The sequence below is a fragment of the Equus caballus genome, chromosome 3, assembly GCF_041296265.1.
Source record: "Equus caballus isolate H_3958 breed thoroughbred chromosome 3, TB-T2T, whole genome shotgun sequence".
NCBI classification, from domain to species: Eukaryota; Metazoa; Chordata; class Mammalia; order Perissodactyla; family Equidae; genus Equus; species Equus caballus.
In genome coordinates, this window is record NC_091686.1 from 18,344,920 (window position 1) to 18,364,871 (window position 19,952).

The 19,952-nt window shown below is 45.3% G+C and overlaps 2 protein-coding genes across 6 annotated transcripts in view; one reads left to right on the plus strand and one right to left on the minus strand.

Annotated features, from left to right (window-relative positions):
* Positions 1-8,303: 8,303 nt before the first annotated feature.
* DPEP2NB (DPEP2 neighbor) lies at positions 8,304-10,554 on the minus strand. The gene is made up of 2 exons (XM_014738501.3): positions 10,337-10,554; positions 8,304-9,226 (listed from the first exon to the last, which is right to left on the minus strand). Exons 1-2 carry the CDS (start codon positions 10,401-10,403, stop codon positions 8,925-8,927), a joined length of 369 nt encoding a protein of 122 aa, XP_014593987.1. The 5' UTR covers positions 10,404-10,554; the 3' UTR covers positions 8,304-8,924.
* A 2,457-nt stretch (positions 10,555-13,011) lies between these two features.
* DUS2 (dihydrouridine synthase 2) overlaps positions 13,012-19,952 on the plus strand; it is a 35,436-nt gene continuing 28,495 nt past the window's right edge. For 3 of the 5 annotated variants that reach the window (XR_011437360.1, XM_014738427.3, XM_014738428.3), the window contains exons 1-2: positions 13,012-15,323; positions 17,429-17,503. Coding sequence is in view for 2 of the 5 variants with exons in the window: in XM_014738427.3 (XP_014593913.3) it covers positions 14,672-15,323; positions 17,429-17,503 (727 nt within the window). In the remaining 3 variants the exon portion in view is untranslated. Of the gene's footprint in view, positions 15,448-15,799; positions 15,931-17,428; positions 17,504-19,952 lie in introns of all 5 variants that reach the window. The other 2 variants (XM_001498725.5, XM_005608352.4) reach the window with 2 other exon arrangements.

The window sequence follows — 19,952 nt, forward strand, 5'->3', positions numbered from 1 at the left end:
CCTGTGGCTGAGTGGTTAAGTTTGTGCACTCTGCTTCAGTGGCCCAGCGTTTCGCCAGTTTGGATCCTGGGTGCAGACATGGCACTACTCATTAGGCCATGCTGAGTCAGCGTCCCACATGCCACAACTAAAAGGATCCACAACTGAAAATACACAGCTGTGTACCGGGGGACTTTGGGGAGAAAAAGGAAAAATTAAATCTTAAAAAAAAAAAATCTAGAAACTGTAAAAAAAAAAAAAACAACCACAGAACTGACATTATGGAGGACAGAATTAGTAATTTAGAGGACAGAAATATAGAAATGCTTCAAGTGGAGGAGGAGAGAGAACTAAGACTTAAAAAAAATGAAGAAACTCTTCGAGAATTGTCCAACTCAATTAGGAAATAAAACATAAGGATTGTAAGTATTCTAGAGGGACAAAGGAGGAGAGAGCTTATTTAAAGAAATAATAGCTGAGAACTTTCCAAACCTGGGGAAGGAACTGGACTTACAAGTATATAAAGCCAACAGAACTCCTAATTACACCAATGCAAAAAGACCTTCTTCAAGGCATGTAAGAGTAAAACTGGCAAAAGTCAATGATATGGAAAAAATATTAAGGGCAGCAAGGAAGCAGAGAATAATCTACAAAGGAACCCCAAGCAGGCTTTCAATGGATTTCTCATAAGAAACCTTACAGTCTAGGAGAGATTGGAATGATATATTCAAAATACTGAAAGACAAAGACTTTCAGCCAAAAATATTCTATCCAGTGAAACCATCCTTCAAATATGACAGAGAAATAAAAACTTTCCCAGATAAGCAACATCTGGGCAAGTTCATCACCACTAGACCTCCCTTACAAGAAATGATCAAGGATGCCCTCATACCTGAAACAAGAAGGCAAAGGTTTACAAAGCCTTGACCAAGGAGATAAATAGACAAAATCAGAAAATTGCCCCCTCTATCAGAACAGGTTAGCAAACAATTATAACATAAAAGATAAAGGGAAGGAAAGCATAAAAATGACTATAAACACTTCATTTTGATCACAAACTCACAACACAAAACAGAATAATTTTTGACAACAATAACTTAGAAGAGGAAGAGGAAAGGGATGGAACCTGCTTAGGCTAATAGAGAAAAGAGGCTATCAGAAAATGGACTATATAATCTATGAGATCTTTCATATAAACCTCATGGTAACCACTAAACAGAAAATCAGAGCAGTGACACAAATCATAAAGAGAAAACTGAAAAAACATCAAAGGAAACCAACACAGTGAAATGGCAGTCAGAAATACAAAGGAAGAGAAAAAAGGGAAATATAGAACAAGCAGAAAACAAGATACAAAATGGCAGTATTAAGCCCTCATATATCAATAATCACTCTAAATGGAAATTGATTGAATTCTCCAATCAAAAGACACAGAGTGGCTCAATGGATTAAAAAACAAGACCCAACATTATGTTGCCCCCAGGAAACACATCTTAGCTCTAAAGACCAACACAGGCTCAGAGTGAAGGAATGCAAGATGATACTCCAAGCAAATGGCAAGCAAAAGAAAGCAGGTGTTCCAAACTTATCTCAGACAAAGCAGACTTTGAGATAAAAAAGGCAATGAGAGACAAAGAGGGGCAGTATTTAATGATAAAAGGGACACTCCATCAAGAGGACATAACACTTATGAATATACATGCTCCTAACACAGGAGCAGCAAAGTATATAAAGCAACTATGAACAAACCTAAAGAGAGAAATTAACAGCAACACAATAATAGTAGGGGACCTCAACACCCCACTTACATCAATGGATAGATCATCCAGATAGAAAGCCAACAAGGAAATAGTGGACTTAAATGAAAACCTACACCAAATGGAGATATATATGTATATATATATAAGATTCCATCCAAAAGCAGCCAAATACATATTCTCCTCAAGTGCACATGGAACATCCTCAAAGATAGACCACATGTTGGGAAACAAGGCAAGCCTCAATAAAAGTAAGAAGACTGAAATCATATCAAGCATCTTTTCTGACTACAATACTATGAAACTAGAAATCAACTATAATAAAATAGCTGAGAAAGTCACACATCTTTGGAGACTAAACAACATTCTACTGAAAGACCATTGGATCAATGAAGAAATCAAATGAGAAATCAAAAAGTACCTGGAGACAAATGAAAATGAAAATACATCATATCGGCTTTTTTTTTTGAGGAAGATTAGTCCTGAGCTAACATCTGTGCCCATCTTACTCTACTTTATATGTGGGATGCCTGCCACAGCATGGCTTGACAAGTGGTGGTAGGTCCACACCTGGGATCCGACCAGCAAACCCTGGGCCACCAAAGTGGAATGTGCAAACTTAACTGCTGCACCACCAGGCTGGCCCTCATACCAACTCTTATGGGATGCAGCGAAAGCAGTTCTAAAAGGGAAATTCATAGCAATAAAGGCTCACCTGAACAAACAAGAAAAATCTCAAATGAGTAATCTTTCATTTTATTTATTTATTTAAAAGATTTTATTTTTCCGTTTTCTCCCCAAAGTCCCCTGGTACATAGTTGTATATTTTCAGTTGTGGGTCCTTCTAGTTGTGGCACATGGGATGCCGCCTCAGCATGGCTTGATGAGTGGTGCCATGTCCGCGCCCAGGATCCGAACTGGCAAAACCCTGGGCCACCAAAGTGGAGCACGTGAACCCAACCACTCGGCCAGGGGGCTGGCCCCCATCAAATGAGTAATCTTAAACTACACCTAACAGATCTAGAAGAAGAAGAACAAAGCCCAAAGTGAGCAGAAAGAAGGAAATAATAAAAATTAGAGCAGAAATAAGTGAAATAGAGACAAAACAACCCCCAAAACCCTCCAGCCAAACAAACAAAAAAACCCAAAACCAGTAGAAAGGATCAGTGAAACTAAGGGCTGGTTCTTTGAGAAGATAAACAAAATTGACAAACCCTTAGCCAGACTCACTAAGAAAAAAAGAGAAAAGGCTCAAATAAATAAAATTAGAAATGAAAGAGAAGAAATTAAAAGGGATACCTCAGAAATACAAAGGATTATGAGAGAATTCTATGAAAAACTACATGCCAACAAATTGGATACCCTAGAAGAAATGGATAAATTCTTAAACTCATACAACCTCCCAAAACTGAATCAAGAAGAAATAGAGAATCTGAATAGACTGATCACAAGTAAAGAGACTGAAACAGTAATCAAAACTTCTCAAAAAACAAAAGTCCAGGACCAGATGGCTTCTGTGGAGAATTTTACCAAACATTCAAAGAAGATTTAATACCTATCCTTCTCAAACTATTCCAAAAAACTGAAGAAGACGGAATGCTTCCTAACTCGTTCTATGAGGCCAACATCACCCTGACACCAAAACCAGACAAGGACAACACAAAGAAGGACAATTACAAGACAATATCGCTGATGATCACGGATGAAAAATCCTCAACAAAATATTGGCAAACCGAATACAGCAATACATTAAAAGGATCATACACCATGATCAAGTGGTATTTATACCAGGGACACAGGGATGGTTCAACATCCACAAATCAATCAATGTGATACATACACCACATTGACAAAATGAGGAATAAAAATCACATGATTATCTCAATAGATGCAGAGATAGCATTTGACAAGATCCAACATCCATTTATGATAAAAATGCTCAATAAAATGGGTATAGAAGGAAAGTACCTCAACATAACAAAGGCTATATATGATAAACCCACAGCCAACATCATACTTAACGGTAAAAACTGAAAGCCATCCCTCTGAGAACAGGAACAAGATAAGGGTACTCACTCTTGCCACTCCTATTCAACGTAGAGGTTAAGCCCAGAACAATTAGGCAAGAAAAAGAAATAAAAGGTATCCAAATTGGAAAGGAAGAAGTGAAGCTCTTGCTGTTTGCAGATGACATGATAGAAAACCCTATATATATATATATATACACAAACCTAAAGAAAACCCTAAAGAGTCCACCAGAAAACTAGGGTACAAAATCAACTTACAAAAATCAGCTGCTTTTCTATACACTAACAACAAACTAGCAGAAAGAGAACTCAAGAATACAATCCCACTTACAATGACAACATAAAGAATAAAATATCTAAGGATAAATTTAACCAAGGAGGTGAAAGACCTACAACCGAAACTGTACTGAAAGACTATGACTGAAAACTATAAGACATTATTGAAAGAAATTGAAGATGATGTAAAGAAATAGAAAGATATTCCATGCTCATGGATTGGAAAAATAAACATAGTTAAAATGTCCATATTACCTAAAGCAATCTCCAGATTCAATGCAATCCCAATCAGAATCCAATGATATTCCTCACAGTTATAGAAAAAAGAATCCTAAATCTCATATGGAACAACAAAAGACCCCAGATAGCTAAAGCAATGCTGAGAAAAAAGAACAAAGCTGGAGGCATCACAATCCCTGACTTCAAAATATACTACAGGGGCCAGCTGGGTGGCATAGTGGTTAAGTTCACACACTCCACTTTGGTGACCTGGCGTTCACCCGTTTGGATCCTGGGTGTGGACCTATACACCTCTCATCAAGCCATGCTGTGGCAGTGTCCCACACAGAAGAACCAGAAGGACTTACAACTAGGATATACAACTATGTACCAGGGCTTTGGGGAGAAAAAAAAGAGGAAGATTGACAACAGATACTACTTCAGGGACAATCTTCCTAACCGAAAAAAAAGCATATATAAAAAGAAAAAAAAAAGAGTGGGCTTACCTCTGTGAAAAAAAAATATAGGAGCCAGCCCGGTGGCACAGTGGTTATGTTCGCTCATTCTGCTTCTCGGTGGCCTAGGGTTTGCTGGTTCGGATCCTGGATGTGGATATGGCACCTCTTGGCAAAAGCCATGCTGTGCTAGGCGTCCCAAGTATAAAGCAGAGGAAGATGGGCATGATGTTAGGTCAGGGCCAGTCTTTCTCAGCAAAAAGAGGAGGATTTGCAGTAGTTAGCTTAGGGCTAATCTTCCTCAAAAAAAAAAAAAATATATATATACATATACTACATACATATATATACATATACAGACATACATATATATATATATATATATACACATACGACAAAGCTATAGTAATCAAAACGGCATGGTAATGGCACAAAAACAGAAACACAGATCGAGGGAACAGAATTGAAAGCCCATCTACGACAGTTAATCTTTGATAAAGGAGCTAAGAACATACAATGGAGAAAGGGAAGTCTCTTCAATAAATGGTTTGGGAAAACTGGACAGGCACATGCAAAAGAATGAAAGTAGACCATTATTTCACACTATACACAAAAATTAACTCAAAATAGATGAAAGATTTGAACATAATACCTGAAACCATAAAACTCCTAGAAGAAAATATAGGCAGTACGCTCTTACCAGTCTTAGCAGCGTCTTTTCAAATACCACGTCTACTCAGGCAAGGGACACAAACAAAAAATTAACAAATGGCATTACATCAGACTAAAGAGCTTCTGGAAGGCAAAGGAAATCACAACCAAAATGAAAAGACAACCCACCAACTGGGAGAAAATATTTGCAAATCATATATCCAACAAGGGGTTAATCTCCAAAACATATAAAGAACTCATACAACTCAACAACAGAAAAACAAACAACCTGATCAAAAAATGGGCCGAGGATATGAACAGACATTTTTCCAAAGAAGATATACAGATGGCCAACAGGCACGTGAAAAGATGTTCAACATCTCTAATCAATAGGGAACTGCAAATTAAAACTACAATGAGAATGGCTATAATTACCATCAGAATAGTTATAATTACAAAGACAAAAAATGACAAACGCTAGAGATGATGTGGAGAAAAGGGAACACTCATACACTGCTGGTGGGAATGCAAACTGGTGCAACCACTATGGAAAACAGTACAGAGATTTCACAAAAAATTAAAAAGAGAAATATCACATGATCCAGCTATCCCACTATTGGGTATTTATCCAAAGAACTTGAAGCCAATGATCCAAAGAGATTTCTGCACCCCTGTGTTCACTGCAGCATTATACAGAATAGCTGATGCAGAAGTGGCTGGGTGTGCATTTCCAGGCTCTGCTTTCTTTTCTGACCCTTGGTGGCAGAGGAAGAGGAGAGAGGATTGAACTGTTTTACAAAACTGGCAAAATAAGCATATAGCATCCTCTGACTGTCTCCTAGGTTCCCAAGTGCCCATCAAGTGATAAACAGATAAAGAAGATGTGATATATATATATATAATGGAATACTATTCAGCCATAAAAAAGACAATGTCACCCTATTTGCAACAACACGGATGGACTTTGAGGGTATTATGATAAACGAAATAAGCTAGACAGAGAAAGACAAACACCACATGATTTCACTCATGTAGAAGATAAACAAACACATGGATAAAGAGAACAGATTAGTGGTTACGAGAGGGAAAGGGGGTTGGGAGGTGGGTTTAAGAGGTAAAGGGGCATATATATATGGTGATGGATAAAAATTAGGCTATTGGTGTGAGCACGATGCAGTCTATACAGAAACTGATAAATAATAATGTACACCTGAAATTACACAATGTTGTAAACCATTATGGCCTCAATAATATAGTTTTCAAAAATAATTAAAAAAATTAAATAGTCAAACAATAAAAAAAAAAACGTGGAATATCAGATTCTGAGAGAGAGGAAAAGTTGTTCTCTAGAAAGCTGATTGAAGGATCATATCAGATGTGGGTAAACAAACTTTTTGAGTAAGAAAAAAAAGAAACCTGCAGATTTCAAGACCCCACCCTAAAAACATATTCAGTGGGTGCTCGGGATCTCTAGTTGTCCTAGAGCACCAGGTGAGTCTGTTTGCCTCATGTTTGGGATTTGCCAACCTATGTGACTCCCCCAGTAACCACAAGTCTGCCTCAGTCACACCAAGTCTCAGAGAGAGATTCTGAGGTTCTAATTTCCAGTAGTGGGCAGTGGAGGTCACTACAAAGAGGCGTTAGCTGTCTTTTGTGGGTTAACTAGACTCACCGAAGGAACTTTCTGGAAACCCCAGGGCCTGTGTCCCTCCTCTAACCCAGGTTAGGGAAACTTCTTAAGTTACCAGCACTTTCTCTGGCCTTGAGGGTGTGTGTCGGGGGAAGGAACCATGGTCTTGCTGCTGTGGCCCTGAGAACAAGCGTGCTGTCCACAGGGTGGGTGACTTCACCTGGGCCTGAGGGCTACGAGCTGCTGACAGTGCCCCCTTCTGTTCTGCGCTGATGAGGCAGGTGGGCCTGGGATACAGGCCCCAACACTGTGCTCTTTCCTCTCTGCTGATTTTCTCCCACCCCGACTCCCCAGGAACAACTGTCCCCTTACCTGCTGAGAGAGGCATTCCACTGGGAACAGCCAGCAGCTCATTGCCGTGGCACACGGCACTCAGTGAGCTGTTTAGCATCTACATCAGATCACTTCACTACCCTGTTCAAATCCCTCCAATGACTTCCCGTCCATTTAAGACAGGATGCTCTCCTCACCATAGCCAAGGCCTGCTACGGTCCAGCCCACGCCTACTTCTCCAACCACATCTTTCATCCTTCTCTGTCTTTCCTCACCAGCCCGACTGCTGGTCCTAGAACAGGCCAGCCTCATTCTTACCTCAGTGTCTTTGCACTGGCCATTTTCTCCTCCAGGAATACTCTTCCTCCAGCTGCTCACATGACTCCCTCACTCACATCTCCACTGAAATGTCACCTCCTCAGAGAAGCCTTTCCTGACTACCTTGTGTACTATAGCACCCCTTCCTCACTCCATCCTCTTATCCTATTTTACTTTTCTTTCTAGCAATTATAATTACTTGAAATTATATTGTTCACTTGTTTCTTCCTTTAGTTTGTGGGTGCCTTAGGAGAGGGGCTTTGATCATCTCATTCACTGAAATATCCCAAGACACCAGCACAGTGGCTGTGAGATAACAGGTGCTCAATAAATATTTGTTAAATAAATGGATGGATGGGTGGATTAGTAGATGTAACAGCATCTTCTCAGTTCTGCCTCTCCTCTCCTTTCACACACACACACACACTTGCACATACAGAGGGAAGTACTCATTAGGCTCTGCATTTCTTAAAGAATGGGCTTGTGTCCTGCCTGAATTTGCATAGCCACATAGTGAGAAGCTGCACCCAAGGGCCCGTTTTAGAGGCAGAAGGTCTTAGAGGACCAGGTACCACATGTGGGAATGCACTTGAAGGGAACAGGGAGGTTTGGGGCCTGGCCTTGGACAAGCTGGATTTCAAGTCACACACTGTTACAGAAAATCATTTTATTGAACAGAAAGGGCTGGGAATAAAGGAGCATGTGAGCCGCAGGGGAGATGCTGCTTGCCTCTTCATCCTGTTCCTGCTCCAGGGAGCAGGTCTTCCTGGGTCTCTTTATTCTGCCTCCTGAGACCCCAGGCAGGAGGCTCCCTGGGTAGCCACAGATTGCTTCTTTCAGATTCAAAAAGCCCAGCTCCTCCTGGTTTGTGCTGGTAGCTGCTGGCAATGAGTCATGCAGGAGTCCATCTGGTAGACTGGGCCCCTGATAAAGCCGCCCTGCACTGTCTCTCTGCTCCTGCATCCTCCTTGGCTCGCAGAGTGCAGACTTTTCTTTCTTCTGCCCAAAAAGGGACTCTAGAGGATGGAGCAGAGGAACAGCAGGTTTTCTTCCAGGCCAGCTTCAGTCCTGGGATGCTCAGAGCAGCCTCTCATTTCAAACCTCAGTTGCTGAGGCTCCTTGCCCATGGCCAGTTAGTATGGAAGGAGGCTCCTGGTGGAGAAAGGCTCAGACAGAATGGCTCAGGTTCTAACCTCCGATGGTGGGCAGTGGGGCTCACGGCAGGAAGAAGCATTAGATGTCTCAGGCCGTTAAATGTTTGCCCTCTCTACAGACAGACTCAGCCAGCGAGCTTCCGTGGGGTCCACCTTCTGCCACCATGCTGCAATCGCTGAATTTTGGGGGTGGGGCAACCTAGATCTTTGTCCGGCTCTGCCACAGCTCGCTGTCTCTTGGGCGTCTGCCTGGGGATTGGCTTCTCTGCTTCCACTTTTGCTGGGGTGGCCACAGGAGCATCCCCATAGGCCCTGCAGCCACCAACCAGGCAGTATGTCTCTCCATGCCAGCCCATCTGGGTTTCTCCACACCCTCGGTAGAGGACATGGTATAGACAAGGTGTAGGAGGAGTAGTGGGAGCCACTGCTGGAAAGAAAATCACAACTGATCAGTCACTTCTGCTGGACACAGTGTCCTGCCAGGACCTCCCCTCTCTCACGTCTCTTTCAGCTTCTGGTTGAAAGCCCTTTAATCTGCTTGGCATCCAAAACACAGCCTTGGCCCATCACCTCTGAGTCCCCTAGAGAAGCGATGTCGGCGGCAAAAGCAATTCCCTGGAGCCTATGGCAGCAGCAGACCAGGAAATCTCTTCCCCATTCCTAGAGAAAACTGTAGAACCCGAAAATAATTGCAATGAGGATCCCTTCCATCTCTCCCTTCCACAACAGAGAAAACATTTCTTAAGCTCTGTCACTTCTGAGGCTTTCATGGAAATGCCTTTCAAATTTTAGAAAAAATAATCTAATTTTAATCGGTTAAGAACCCCTTTCACCTTGGCAACTCCTCTTGGGCCTCGTTCATTCCACCTGTTTCAACCACCATGAACTGTAGCCCTCTGATACTTTTATCTAGGTTAGAAGAATGGCCAACTACTGAGACAAGAGAACCGGAGGTTCAAAGCCAGAATCTGGCAACCAAGTCTAGGCTCACATCAGCCCAACCTCCTGTGACACCGTTTCCTCAGCCCTCCAGGCTCAGAATCACTTCATCACTCCCCTTGCCTCCTCTGTTCTTCCCATCAATGTGACACCACTCTTTCCCCCAGTACTCAGCAGCTCAGTATCTGAGGGGACTCACGTGCATGTCTACATGACAGCACAGTGAAGGTGTCTGGGTTGGAAGGTGAGGTTCAAGAGGGGTTCTTCCTCAAACTGCTCCATTTATCGCTTGCCAACAAAAACGCACTTTTGCTAAGAGGCCAATCAGGAAAGGGTCTGAATGGAAGCATCTTGTAGCCCAAAGGGAAAGGCTACCTTTGTAAACCTTTCTGAACACTCGCCCAATGGTGACGTTTCACTGGTCCTCAGCAGTGAGCAGGAACAGTGTGGGTCCCTGAGGGGGCCCTGGGCCACAGGCATTACTTACAGCTGGGGATGTTCTGAGGTGTGGTGGGCAAGCCCAAAAGGAACATGTGGCAGCCAGGTGAGGTTGTGTGTACACCAATGCCTCTTACACAGATGCCTGCACTAGGCCTACCTGCTCCGTTGCCCTCCCAGGGGACAGAGGACAAGTTCGAGTTAATATAGAAGATCCGGTCAGACATTCTCTCTCAGGCAACCTAACAGATCGGTATCTGGTAGAGAACTAGTCGGGAAGTTTCCCCAAGAGCACCACGTTTGCGTGGTTATCCTGCCATGGAAACTGTGAGGTTTGTGAGGTCATCACTACCCAGTGAGGTCACATAAGGAATCTGTGACTTGAGGGGCAGGCTTCAGGTTCCTGGGGTTTTGTGGAGGAGAGTAAGGTGGAGGTAGAGAGGCATCCTGCCTGGGCCCTCACACCTGGCTCTCCCCACTCATGCCCTAGTCAAGTAGCCACTCCCTGTGGAGGATACTTGTGGGCTGGCACAGCCTCAGGGACCACAGAAGGGCAAAAGAAACCCATATTCTGAGACTGGCTGGAGAGGCAAGATTAGCTTAAGAGACTGCTGGGTTGTGTGTCACTGATCCTAAGTATTCAACAGCTGGAGAGGCAGAGATTTGTGTGGATTGGAAATGAGAGAAGGCACCTGGATGGTGGGCCTGAAGGACAAGTGAGATTTGGACCCATGGAGAGGAGGGAAGATATTCCAGGTGGGAAGAATAAAAGCAAAGACTAACTCTTCCTGACCTTGTCCTGCCCCAAATGTAAATTCATAGATCCCTCACATTTTCACAACTGAGGCCTCCAAAACCCGAGAGGCTAAGGGGTCTACCCAAGGTTACACAGTACTGGAGAGGTGTTCTGCTCCATGATAGGGCTCCATGTTGGGACTCTGGATTTGTAGCTGATAGGAACATGAGGGCAAGCTCATCACATTCCAGGGACATGGGGAGAGATGTTAAAGGTGCTCCAAAGCAAAATGAGGGTCTCGAATGATGTCGCAAAGTGGGAAGGATGGGTTCATTTAAATATGAAATTTAAAACAAATTCATGACAAAATGACATCATACAGAATGACAGCCTAATCATTACACTCCTCTCTCCCCCAAAAGGGCAAATAATGACAATCCCAACATCATGAACGAAAGAGACGTGGGCTCAGCTGGTGAAGAACCTGTTCAACACCGTGAAAAGGTCTTACTAAAAGCCGATTTGGTCCTACTCAGAGGAGGAGGAAAGAGATAACTCTGCTCTTAGCCTGATCAGGCCCATGGGAAGGAACTATATTTCAGGCAGCCTTTGATACAGTGTGGCCAAGAACTTCCTAGCAATGAGAGAGAACCTTCCTTAGGAGGAGGCTCCCTGTGGCTGACCTTGAATAAGCAAAGATGGGACATTTGTTGACTGGGGCTGTTGCAGAGGGGATGTGCCCAGGAGGTAGAGACTGTCCAGGCTACTATTTTAGAGGTTGGCCACTCCCAGTTGAGAAGCACCTTCTCTCTACTCCTAAGTTGCCTGATCAGCGTGGTACAGGATAGGACAGATGAAGTCAGGCATAATTAGAGCAGACTGCTTTTGGGGAGGGCTCTGGAGGAGGTTCATCCTGGCAGGTGGGCCAGCATGAGACCCCTCAGATTCTCCAAGGCTCCAGAGAGATTACTCACCCGGGAGCACCCCTCTGCTTTGGTGGGGCTACTGAAACCTTATCTGGATCTGGCGGGGTCTCTGGGGAAGGCAGAACAGCATACACAAAAGGTTTATCAACTTAAGAGGGTTTGAGACTCACCTGGAGAGTACACAAAACAGCTTAAAATTACTCGTACATGGATTCTTGGGCCAACCCTCAGAAAACTTATCCAGATCTGGAGTGGGGCTCAGAAATCTGCTGGGGCTGGCTGGCTGGCAGAGTGGTTAAGTTCACACGCTCTGCTTTGGTGGTCTGGGGTTCGTTGGTTCAGATCCCAGGAGTGGACCTCCACATCACTCAAGACCATGCTGTGGTGGCATCCCACATACAAAATAGAGGAAGACTGGCACAGATGTTAGCTCAGCGACAATCTTCCTCAAGCAAAAAGAGGAAGATTGGCAACAGATGTTAGCTCAGGACCAATCTCCCTTACCAGAAAAAAAAAAAAATCTGCACTTTTAACAAGCTTCCTGGGCAGTTCTACCATCGTGGTCCAGGGAGAGCGTGACCAAATTATTCTGTAAAGTGGGTCACTTTTGAGAGTCAAAGCAGGCAATATTAAGAACTGAGTCAGGCATAGATGTAAACAAGGAATATTCAAGGAAAACAGAGATGTAGAGTAGTTCTGTGCATGTATCACATTTGAAAAAAGCTAGCATGGTAGCTAAGAACACAAACCTTGGTGTAGATAAGACCCGATTCTGTCCAACCTACTTGTCTGATTTTGAGCAAGTTCTTTGTCCCTCTGAGCTTCAGTTTCTTCATATGGAAAAGAGAGCTATGATTGTACATTTAGTACAATACTCTCTTCTGGCAAAGGCTGCCCTGGGCCCACTTCTGTTCTCTGAAACCTTACTGTCTTCTGTTTGCAAGTATTTTTAGGTTGTTTCGTAGAGCATTATATTTCGACTCTGACCTGTTCATTACTTTAGGCAAAACTCATATACGGCAGCAGAGACTGGAACCTAGAAGTCAGAGGATGCTACACGCTTATTTTGCCTGTTTTGTAAAACAGTTCAATCCTCTCTCCTCTTCCTCTGCCACCAAGGGACAGAAAAGAAGGCAGAGCCTGGAAATGCACACACAGCCACACTTCTGTGTCAGTCTGCCTTTTATTCTTCTGCCAGTACTTCTCAGAGAGATTTCAGCAAGAGTGCCCAAACCTGCCACGGGCACTGCTGGTGAAGAAAATTTCTCCCTACTGCTAGTTACTTCACCTTTCCCTTTTCCTGGCGGCTTAGTGGATATTTTGGGGGCAGGAAATAAAATCTAAATATTTATAAGTGAAACCATCAGTTGAAAGAGCCTTTGTCCTAGGTGTGGTAGTTTGGAGTGTGAATCTTCTCAATCCAATGAATTCTGCCCCAGTGGTAACTATTATTAGGGGAGATCCATAAAAACATCATTTATTGTTAGAAATCATGACATAACGCAAGCCAAAATCTACTTTATTTTTCATGAGTCATAGGAAAGATGACAGAGAGCCATGCTCAGAAGTTCACCCTCCCGTGCTGGCCTGCTGCTTACCAGGCCTTTGGGGAGGTGACTGGGCAGCCCAACACATCCTGCTGACAAGCGTGCTCACCCACCCAGGGCTCAGGGAAAGATCTCTGTTACGGCATCATATTTAAGCCAGCTGTAATCAGGTTTGCTGGGGCAAAGGCTCTCTCACTGAGGACCCTAGTCCTGGAAGGCTTCTCCTCCGGCGAGCTGCCAGCTCAATCTTCTGAACCAGGCTCACATCCCAGGGATGGGTCACAAAGCTAATGACTGTTCCTGGCACGTCGCTTCCCACACGGCCCACCCTCCCCGCTCTGTGGATGTAGTCTTGCAAGGTGAGGGGGAAATCATAATTGACAACCAGCTCCACGTGGGTGCTGTCCAAGCCCCGAGAAGCTATGTCTGTGCAGAGAAGTATGTCTCGGGAGCCCTTTTGGAAGCGCTGGAAGATACCTGCCCTCATTGAGGCTGGCATTTGTCCCTGCAGCCTGAGGTGTTGGATTTTGTGGTCATCTAGAATATAGCCTAGCCAGTTCACAGTGCTGGAGCTATTACAGAACACCAGAACTGTTCCTGAGGGGCCCGTCCTATATGCTCTGTCATGCTGCTTGAGGATCTGTACCAACTCAGTCACCTTCTCTGCTCCCTTCAGCCTCATAAATGTCTGTCTGACATGAGGCATGACACAGTGGAGCTTGGAGCTGGTGATAGTGGTTAGAGAGTCTGGGCTGGCAACTTTACTCAGCAGCTGGCTTACACCTTCGGGAAATGTGGCCCCCACCAGCACTAACTGAGCTTTGGGATTGAAGGGGTCTTTTAAGTCAGCTGGGCCTTCCGCTATATGGCTCTTCTCCAAGATGTAGTCCACTAGTTCCAGGAAGCTTTCATCCAGCAGTGTGTCTGCCTCATCCAACACCAAGAAGGAGAGCTGCTCCAGGCTGATCAGTTGTCTTTTCAGGGCCTTCCACAGAGCTCCCGGAGTGACCACTAGTACATCTGCTGGAGGTTGTTTGGACAGTTGCAGCTTGATTCTACTCATGCCATGCCCTCCCCCTAGCTCCCGCACCTGAAGGCCCAGGGAGCTGCCCAAGGGCTGGGCCACGGCACGGACCTGTTCGGCTAACTCTCGAGAAGGCACAAGGACCAGGCCTCGAGGAGCAGGGATACGCTGGGAGTCCAAGCGTGGCCGGCTCAAGAGCAGTTGAAGCAGAGGTAGTAGGTAGCTGAGGGTCTTGCCACTGCCAGTTTCCGCAGCGCAAAGGATGTGGCGGCCGCGAAGTAGTGAGGGGATGGTGCTCGACTGTACGGTTGTAGGCCGAACGACTTCGGGAGCAGCTTCCTGTAGCGCGTGCAGCACGCGAGGCTCCAGACCCAGATCGGCAAAGCCGTCCTCAGATGATAGGTTCCGTAGCGCTGGTACTTCGTGTTGCGCGCGCTCGATGGAGAAGTGGTCCTGGCGGGCGCGCCGATTCTTCCAGCCACGCGAAGCGAGCGGCGCGCGCTCCCAACGGCCCAGCGTGAGGCGCGCCGGCTGGTTCAACTCCTGCCGCCGCGCCGAGATCAGCAGCGGGCCAGGTCGCACTAGCACCGGCCGCGGGGGACTCCGCCGCCCACTCTGCCGCAGTTCCTGCCGTCTCAGTAGAGCCCGCGGGATGCGCACCACCGGCAGGGGCTCGTCGGGACCGCGGACCGCCAGGTCCCGTCGAGGCGCCAGAAGCAACCGAGCTGCCAGCGACAAGAACCCCGGCGGCCGTGCCAAAGCCATATTCTCTTTGCTGCAGGAGAGGCGCGCGACAGTGACGTCACGGGCGCGCCAAGGCCTCGTGGACGGTGGCTGGCGCGGCTCAGTAAGGCTTGCGGATTTGGCGAACCGTGAGGAAGAAGCGAGGACCTGTAGAATTCGACAGCGGCGAGGTCTGTAGTTCCAAACAGAGGATGGCGACGTCCAGATCCGGCTAGCCTTGGGGAAGGGCGCACAATGGAGGCAGGACCGGGGTCCCCCAGTGCGCGCCGGTGGGGCCCTGGCCTTATGAACCAGGTCCGAGCCCTGCGTTTCTCCTTTGTTGCCGTCACCGCACCTGTGACGGCTTGTCCAGTGCCAGTCTCCCCATGTAAACTCTGAGGGTGCAGTGATGTTTTCCCAAATGTGGTCCCCGCGCAAGGTCTGGATTTAATAAGTGTTTATTGAGAGTCTGAATGAATGATCAGGCCTAGGGGCCGAGACAAGGGCCAGCTGTCTTATATCTAGACTCAAACGACCCCTTTCCTGGCTAGCTGAGAGCCCAGAGGGCAAGCTTGTGGCCTTCTCTCTGTGTATTGGGAAGTAAGATCTTCAGGCTTTATTTCAAGCGGAGTGCTCTCTTCTTCACACTTTTTTCCTTCCTTTTCAGCCAAGGTTCACTGTCCATTCCCTTGTCACCTCTCCCAACTTCTCATCCTGAGCCCACCACTTTTGCAGCCTGCTCAGCTTCGCTGGCTTCCCACTAGTGAGTAGGGTCCTTCTACCCTACCAAGTGATCAGGTATGTGGCTTGTCTGACATAGCCCTGTCAGGCAGAATATTGTACTTGAATTCAGATGTTCAGGTTGCAAAAAAAACCACCCTGCACTGTTTGTACTTCTTGAACAGATCTAGAAAATGGGTGTCAGATCTTTTCCATAGTCCCCAGTACCTGGAGTGGGAGATAAGGTAAATGTGGATTAACCACCTGGGAAATTCTTGACATCTGGAGAAAGTGTTTTAGTTTCATTAAATACCATTAAAAAGATAAATACTTAGGGCCAGCCACGTGGCTAAGTGGTAAAGTTCCATGCTCTCCGCTTCGCTGGCCCCGGGTTTGCAGGTTGGGATCCCTGTGTGGACCTGCTCCACTCATCAGCCATAATGTGGAGGCATCCCACATACAAAGTAGAGGAAGATTGGCACAGACGTTAGCTCAGTGCTAATCCTCCTCAAGCCAAAAAAAAAAAAAAGAGGGTTGGCAATGGATGTTAGCTCAGGGTGAATGTTCCTTACAAAAAAAAAAAGATGAATACTTAAAAAATTTCAAATACTATTTTGATACACGAATAGACTTTCTGGACATTTAGCTTGTAAACCAGCAGAGGAGAGAGTTTTGAATAGTAATGGGTGAAGAGAGTCGTTGGATAGAGCAGTGGTTCTCAGATGAGGGTGATTTTGACCCCACCCTTCCCCACAGGACATTTGACAATGGCTGGAGACATTTTTAGTTTTCACATCTGGGGAGGTGCTACTGGCATCTAGTGGGTAGAGCCCAGGGATGCTGCTAAACATCGTACAATGCACAGGACAGCCGCCGCCCCCTGCCCAAGAATTACCTGGCCCAAAATGTCAGTAGTGTGCTGCTGAGAAACCCTGGTTAGAGGATGAGGACTGAGGAGAAGCTGAGGTTACCACATGTACTCTGACTTCGGGTAGGCACATTTGCCAGACTTTTGCACTGGCCCTGCCCCGTCCCCAGAATCTGTAGCAGGCACACTGATGCCATTGCTTGTCATGCCCTTGGGCTCAGGAATGTTGGGGGGTCCCTGAAAGTCATAAACACAGGAAGGAGTGATTCAAGAGGGTGAAGCTGGAGAAGGGAACTTTAGGGAGAACAAAGCGGTCCTCATTTATTTGGAGAATGGGCCAGCTGGAAAAGAGATGAGGTGTGCTGTGCAGTGTACCATTCCAGAAGGCAGAACTGGGACGGATGGGTGACAGGGAGTCAGAATCTGAATTTGGTATAAAGAACTGCTATAGCAGCTAGAATTGCCCAGATCTGTTTTGAGAGTGCTGAGTTTTCTGTCATTCAAAAGTTCATACAGAGGCTGGATGACCACTGGTTGGTGATATGATAGAAGGGAATTGAGGTAAAGGATGCTCCAAGACTCTGTAATTCTATCTTACTCTTATGATTCTTTCCAAGAACTCAGGGCTCCTTCTTCTTTAGCTAAATAGCTCCTTGGACATCTGATTCGACAGGTTTCATCCATTTACATGTGCCACTATTTTTTCAGGTATAAAACGGAATTTCTTTGCACCAAGCCAGAAGAAATACATTGAAGGCATTATCAGAAAAGAACAATACATAGGTATGTACTTGCATTGGGGTTTTGTTCAAATATTTGGGGCAGGGTAGCTGGTTAGTCGTTGCTTTCTAATGCTCAAGCCCTTACGATATGATTACCTCAAAATGTCATCGGGATTGGAGCCTGTTTCTTCTTGTCAGTTCATCAGATACTGCTTAAGGCCCCTCTCTTTTCCTCCCGCTCACAGCAGACAGTAAGCAACCTCTAGTTGTTGAGATACATGCTTTATAGTATAGTGCTTTAGAAATAAGAAAAGTTTACTTATTATGGAAAAAAGTGTAAGCTTAACTTGATCGTATTTTTTCTCAGGGCTGCCACCACGGTAACTTATATTGCCTGGTTACCCTCTAAGTTTTAAAAAGAATTGTTCCTTGGGTCTCAGGTGATAATGGTACATTCATTTGTTCATTTATTCACTCATTCGATAAATATTTTCTGAGCACCATGTATGTGCCAGGCAGTGGTCAAACAGTGAGCAAAACAGACAAAATTCCTGCCCTCATGGAGTTTACATTCTGATTTAATTGGTTTGGGGTAAGGCCTGGACATTGGTATTTTTTTTAAAAACCTCTCCATAGGATTCTAGCATTTGGCTAGGTTTGAGAATCATTGGGAGTTGAAAAGCATTGCAAAAATAGAAAGTGGCTATTAGTATTCCTTCACTATTCCTCCATTTTCCCGCCTGCATCAGAACTTTTGTGCAAGTGCTGGCCATTTTCTTTTCAGCCCTTTTCACTATATTGCTTAGACCGTTCCACCCTCTTTCTAACCCAAGTCCCTACCTCCTTCCTGTCTTTCACCTTTCCGTCCATCATCGGTTGCCTGAGTGATCTTACTAAAGTACAGCCATGCCTGTGTCACCCCTTGACTCAAAAGCCAGCAATGGATTCCCTTTGCCTACAGATTATCTCCTAATCACTGTCCAGAATCTGGCGCCAACTTTATCTCCTGCTGCTTTCTTACCTGAATCTCGTTCACTCAAGTGGTGGCTCCCATGCAAGTTGCATAAAAGGCTTGTAGTCCTTTACTCGGTAAGCAAGGGAGTGGGTTAGTCATTTGTCTGCTTTATAACCAAACTTGAAGTATGGCAAGACACTTTTAATGCAGTTTGTCTGTGATAGAGTTCTTCTGTGGCTGAAGCATGAACCGTCTCATGGCTTTCGTTGCTAATTAGCCTGTTAACTTCTTTTTACAAACTTATGCCAGATTGTGTGCTCTGTGATGAGGATCTGTTGATGAGCAAGACACAGTGCTTGCCCTCACCTTATGATGAGGGAGGCAGATTGACAGTTTGTTCTTGTAATTATAAGAGTATGTTCCATGCCAGGGTAGGAATGATCTCAGAGGGGGAGCCCTTACCTTGTGTTTGGAGGATGTGGATCAGGGAAGGCTTCTTGGAGGAGATGACATCTGTATTGAGGTTCTGAAAGGCTAGTGGAAATCAGCCAGATGGAGGAATAGGGATGTGGCTTCTAGGCAGGGGCAACTGTTTAGAGACTCCAGACTGATAGAGTGGGCCAGTTTGGGAAACTAGAAATACTTCAGAACAGCTGAAGCTTGGTGCAGGCTAGTTAAGAGGGCAAGAGGCAAGTGATGAAATATGAGGCTTCTATGGAAGGCAGGGACCAGACCTTGTTTGCTATCTTAAAGAGCTTGGACTTAATTCTACGGGCAATGGGGAAGGCTTCCAAGAATGGGAATATCGCATCCTGATTTGTGTTTAGAAAGACCTGTCTGGCTGCTGGAAGGAGCCTAGACTGGACGTGATGGGCCTAGAAGCAGAGGGACTGGTTTGGAGGCTGTTGCTGTGGTTCAGTTCATAGATGATGATAGTGACAGAGCTGAGAAGCTCCTTAAGGTCAAGAGCTTAGTTCTTTCCATTTCTTTACCTTTAACAGCTTACACACTACCTTGATCCTAAAAGAGCTAGTAGATGTTTGTTGATGTAACAGTAGACTTAGAGTGTGCTGAGAGTGTAAAAGTCTGATGATGAGAGCAGTTAACGTTTATCAAGGCCTTACTGTGTGCCAAGAACTGTTGTGCATCGTGGAATTTACTCTTCACAGTATCCTACCTGACATAGATTCTCTTGGAGTCTCATATTCCAGAGGGAGAAGCTAAGCCTCAACTAGGTTAATTAATCTGCTCAGGGGCAGATTTGGGATCCAGTGCAGGTCTGTTTTATTCCAGAGTTCAGAATCTTTTTTTTTTTGAGGAAGATCAGCCCTGAGCTAACTACTGCCAATCCTCCTCTTTTTGCTGAGGAAGACTGGCCCTGAGCTAGCATCCATGCCCATCTTCCTCTACTTTATACGTGGGATGCCTACCACAGCATGGCTTTTGCCAAGCAGTGCCATGTCCACACCCGGGATCTGAACCGGCGAACCTCAGGCTGCCGAGAAGCGGAATGTGTGAACTTAACCACTGCACCACCGGGCCAGCCCCAAGAGTT

Excerpts from the sequence above, each read along its gene's own strand:
- DPEP2NB (XM_014738501.3), bottom strand. The coding sequence starts at position 10,403 with ATGTCTGACCGGATCTTCTATATTAACTCGAACTTGTCCTCTGTCCCC. Across the intron at positions 9,227-10,336 it reads CTGGGAGGGCAACGGAGCAG|CAGTGGCTCCCACTACTCCT; the intron begins GTAGGCCTAGTG and ends TTTTCTTTCCAG.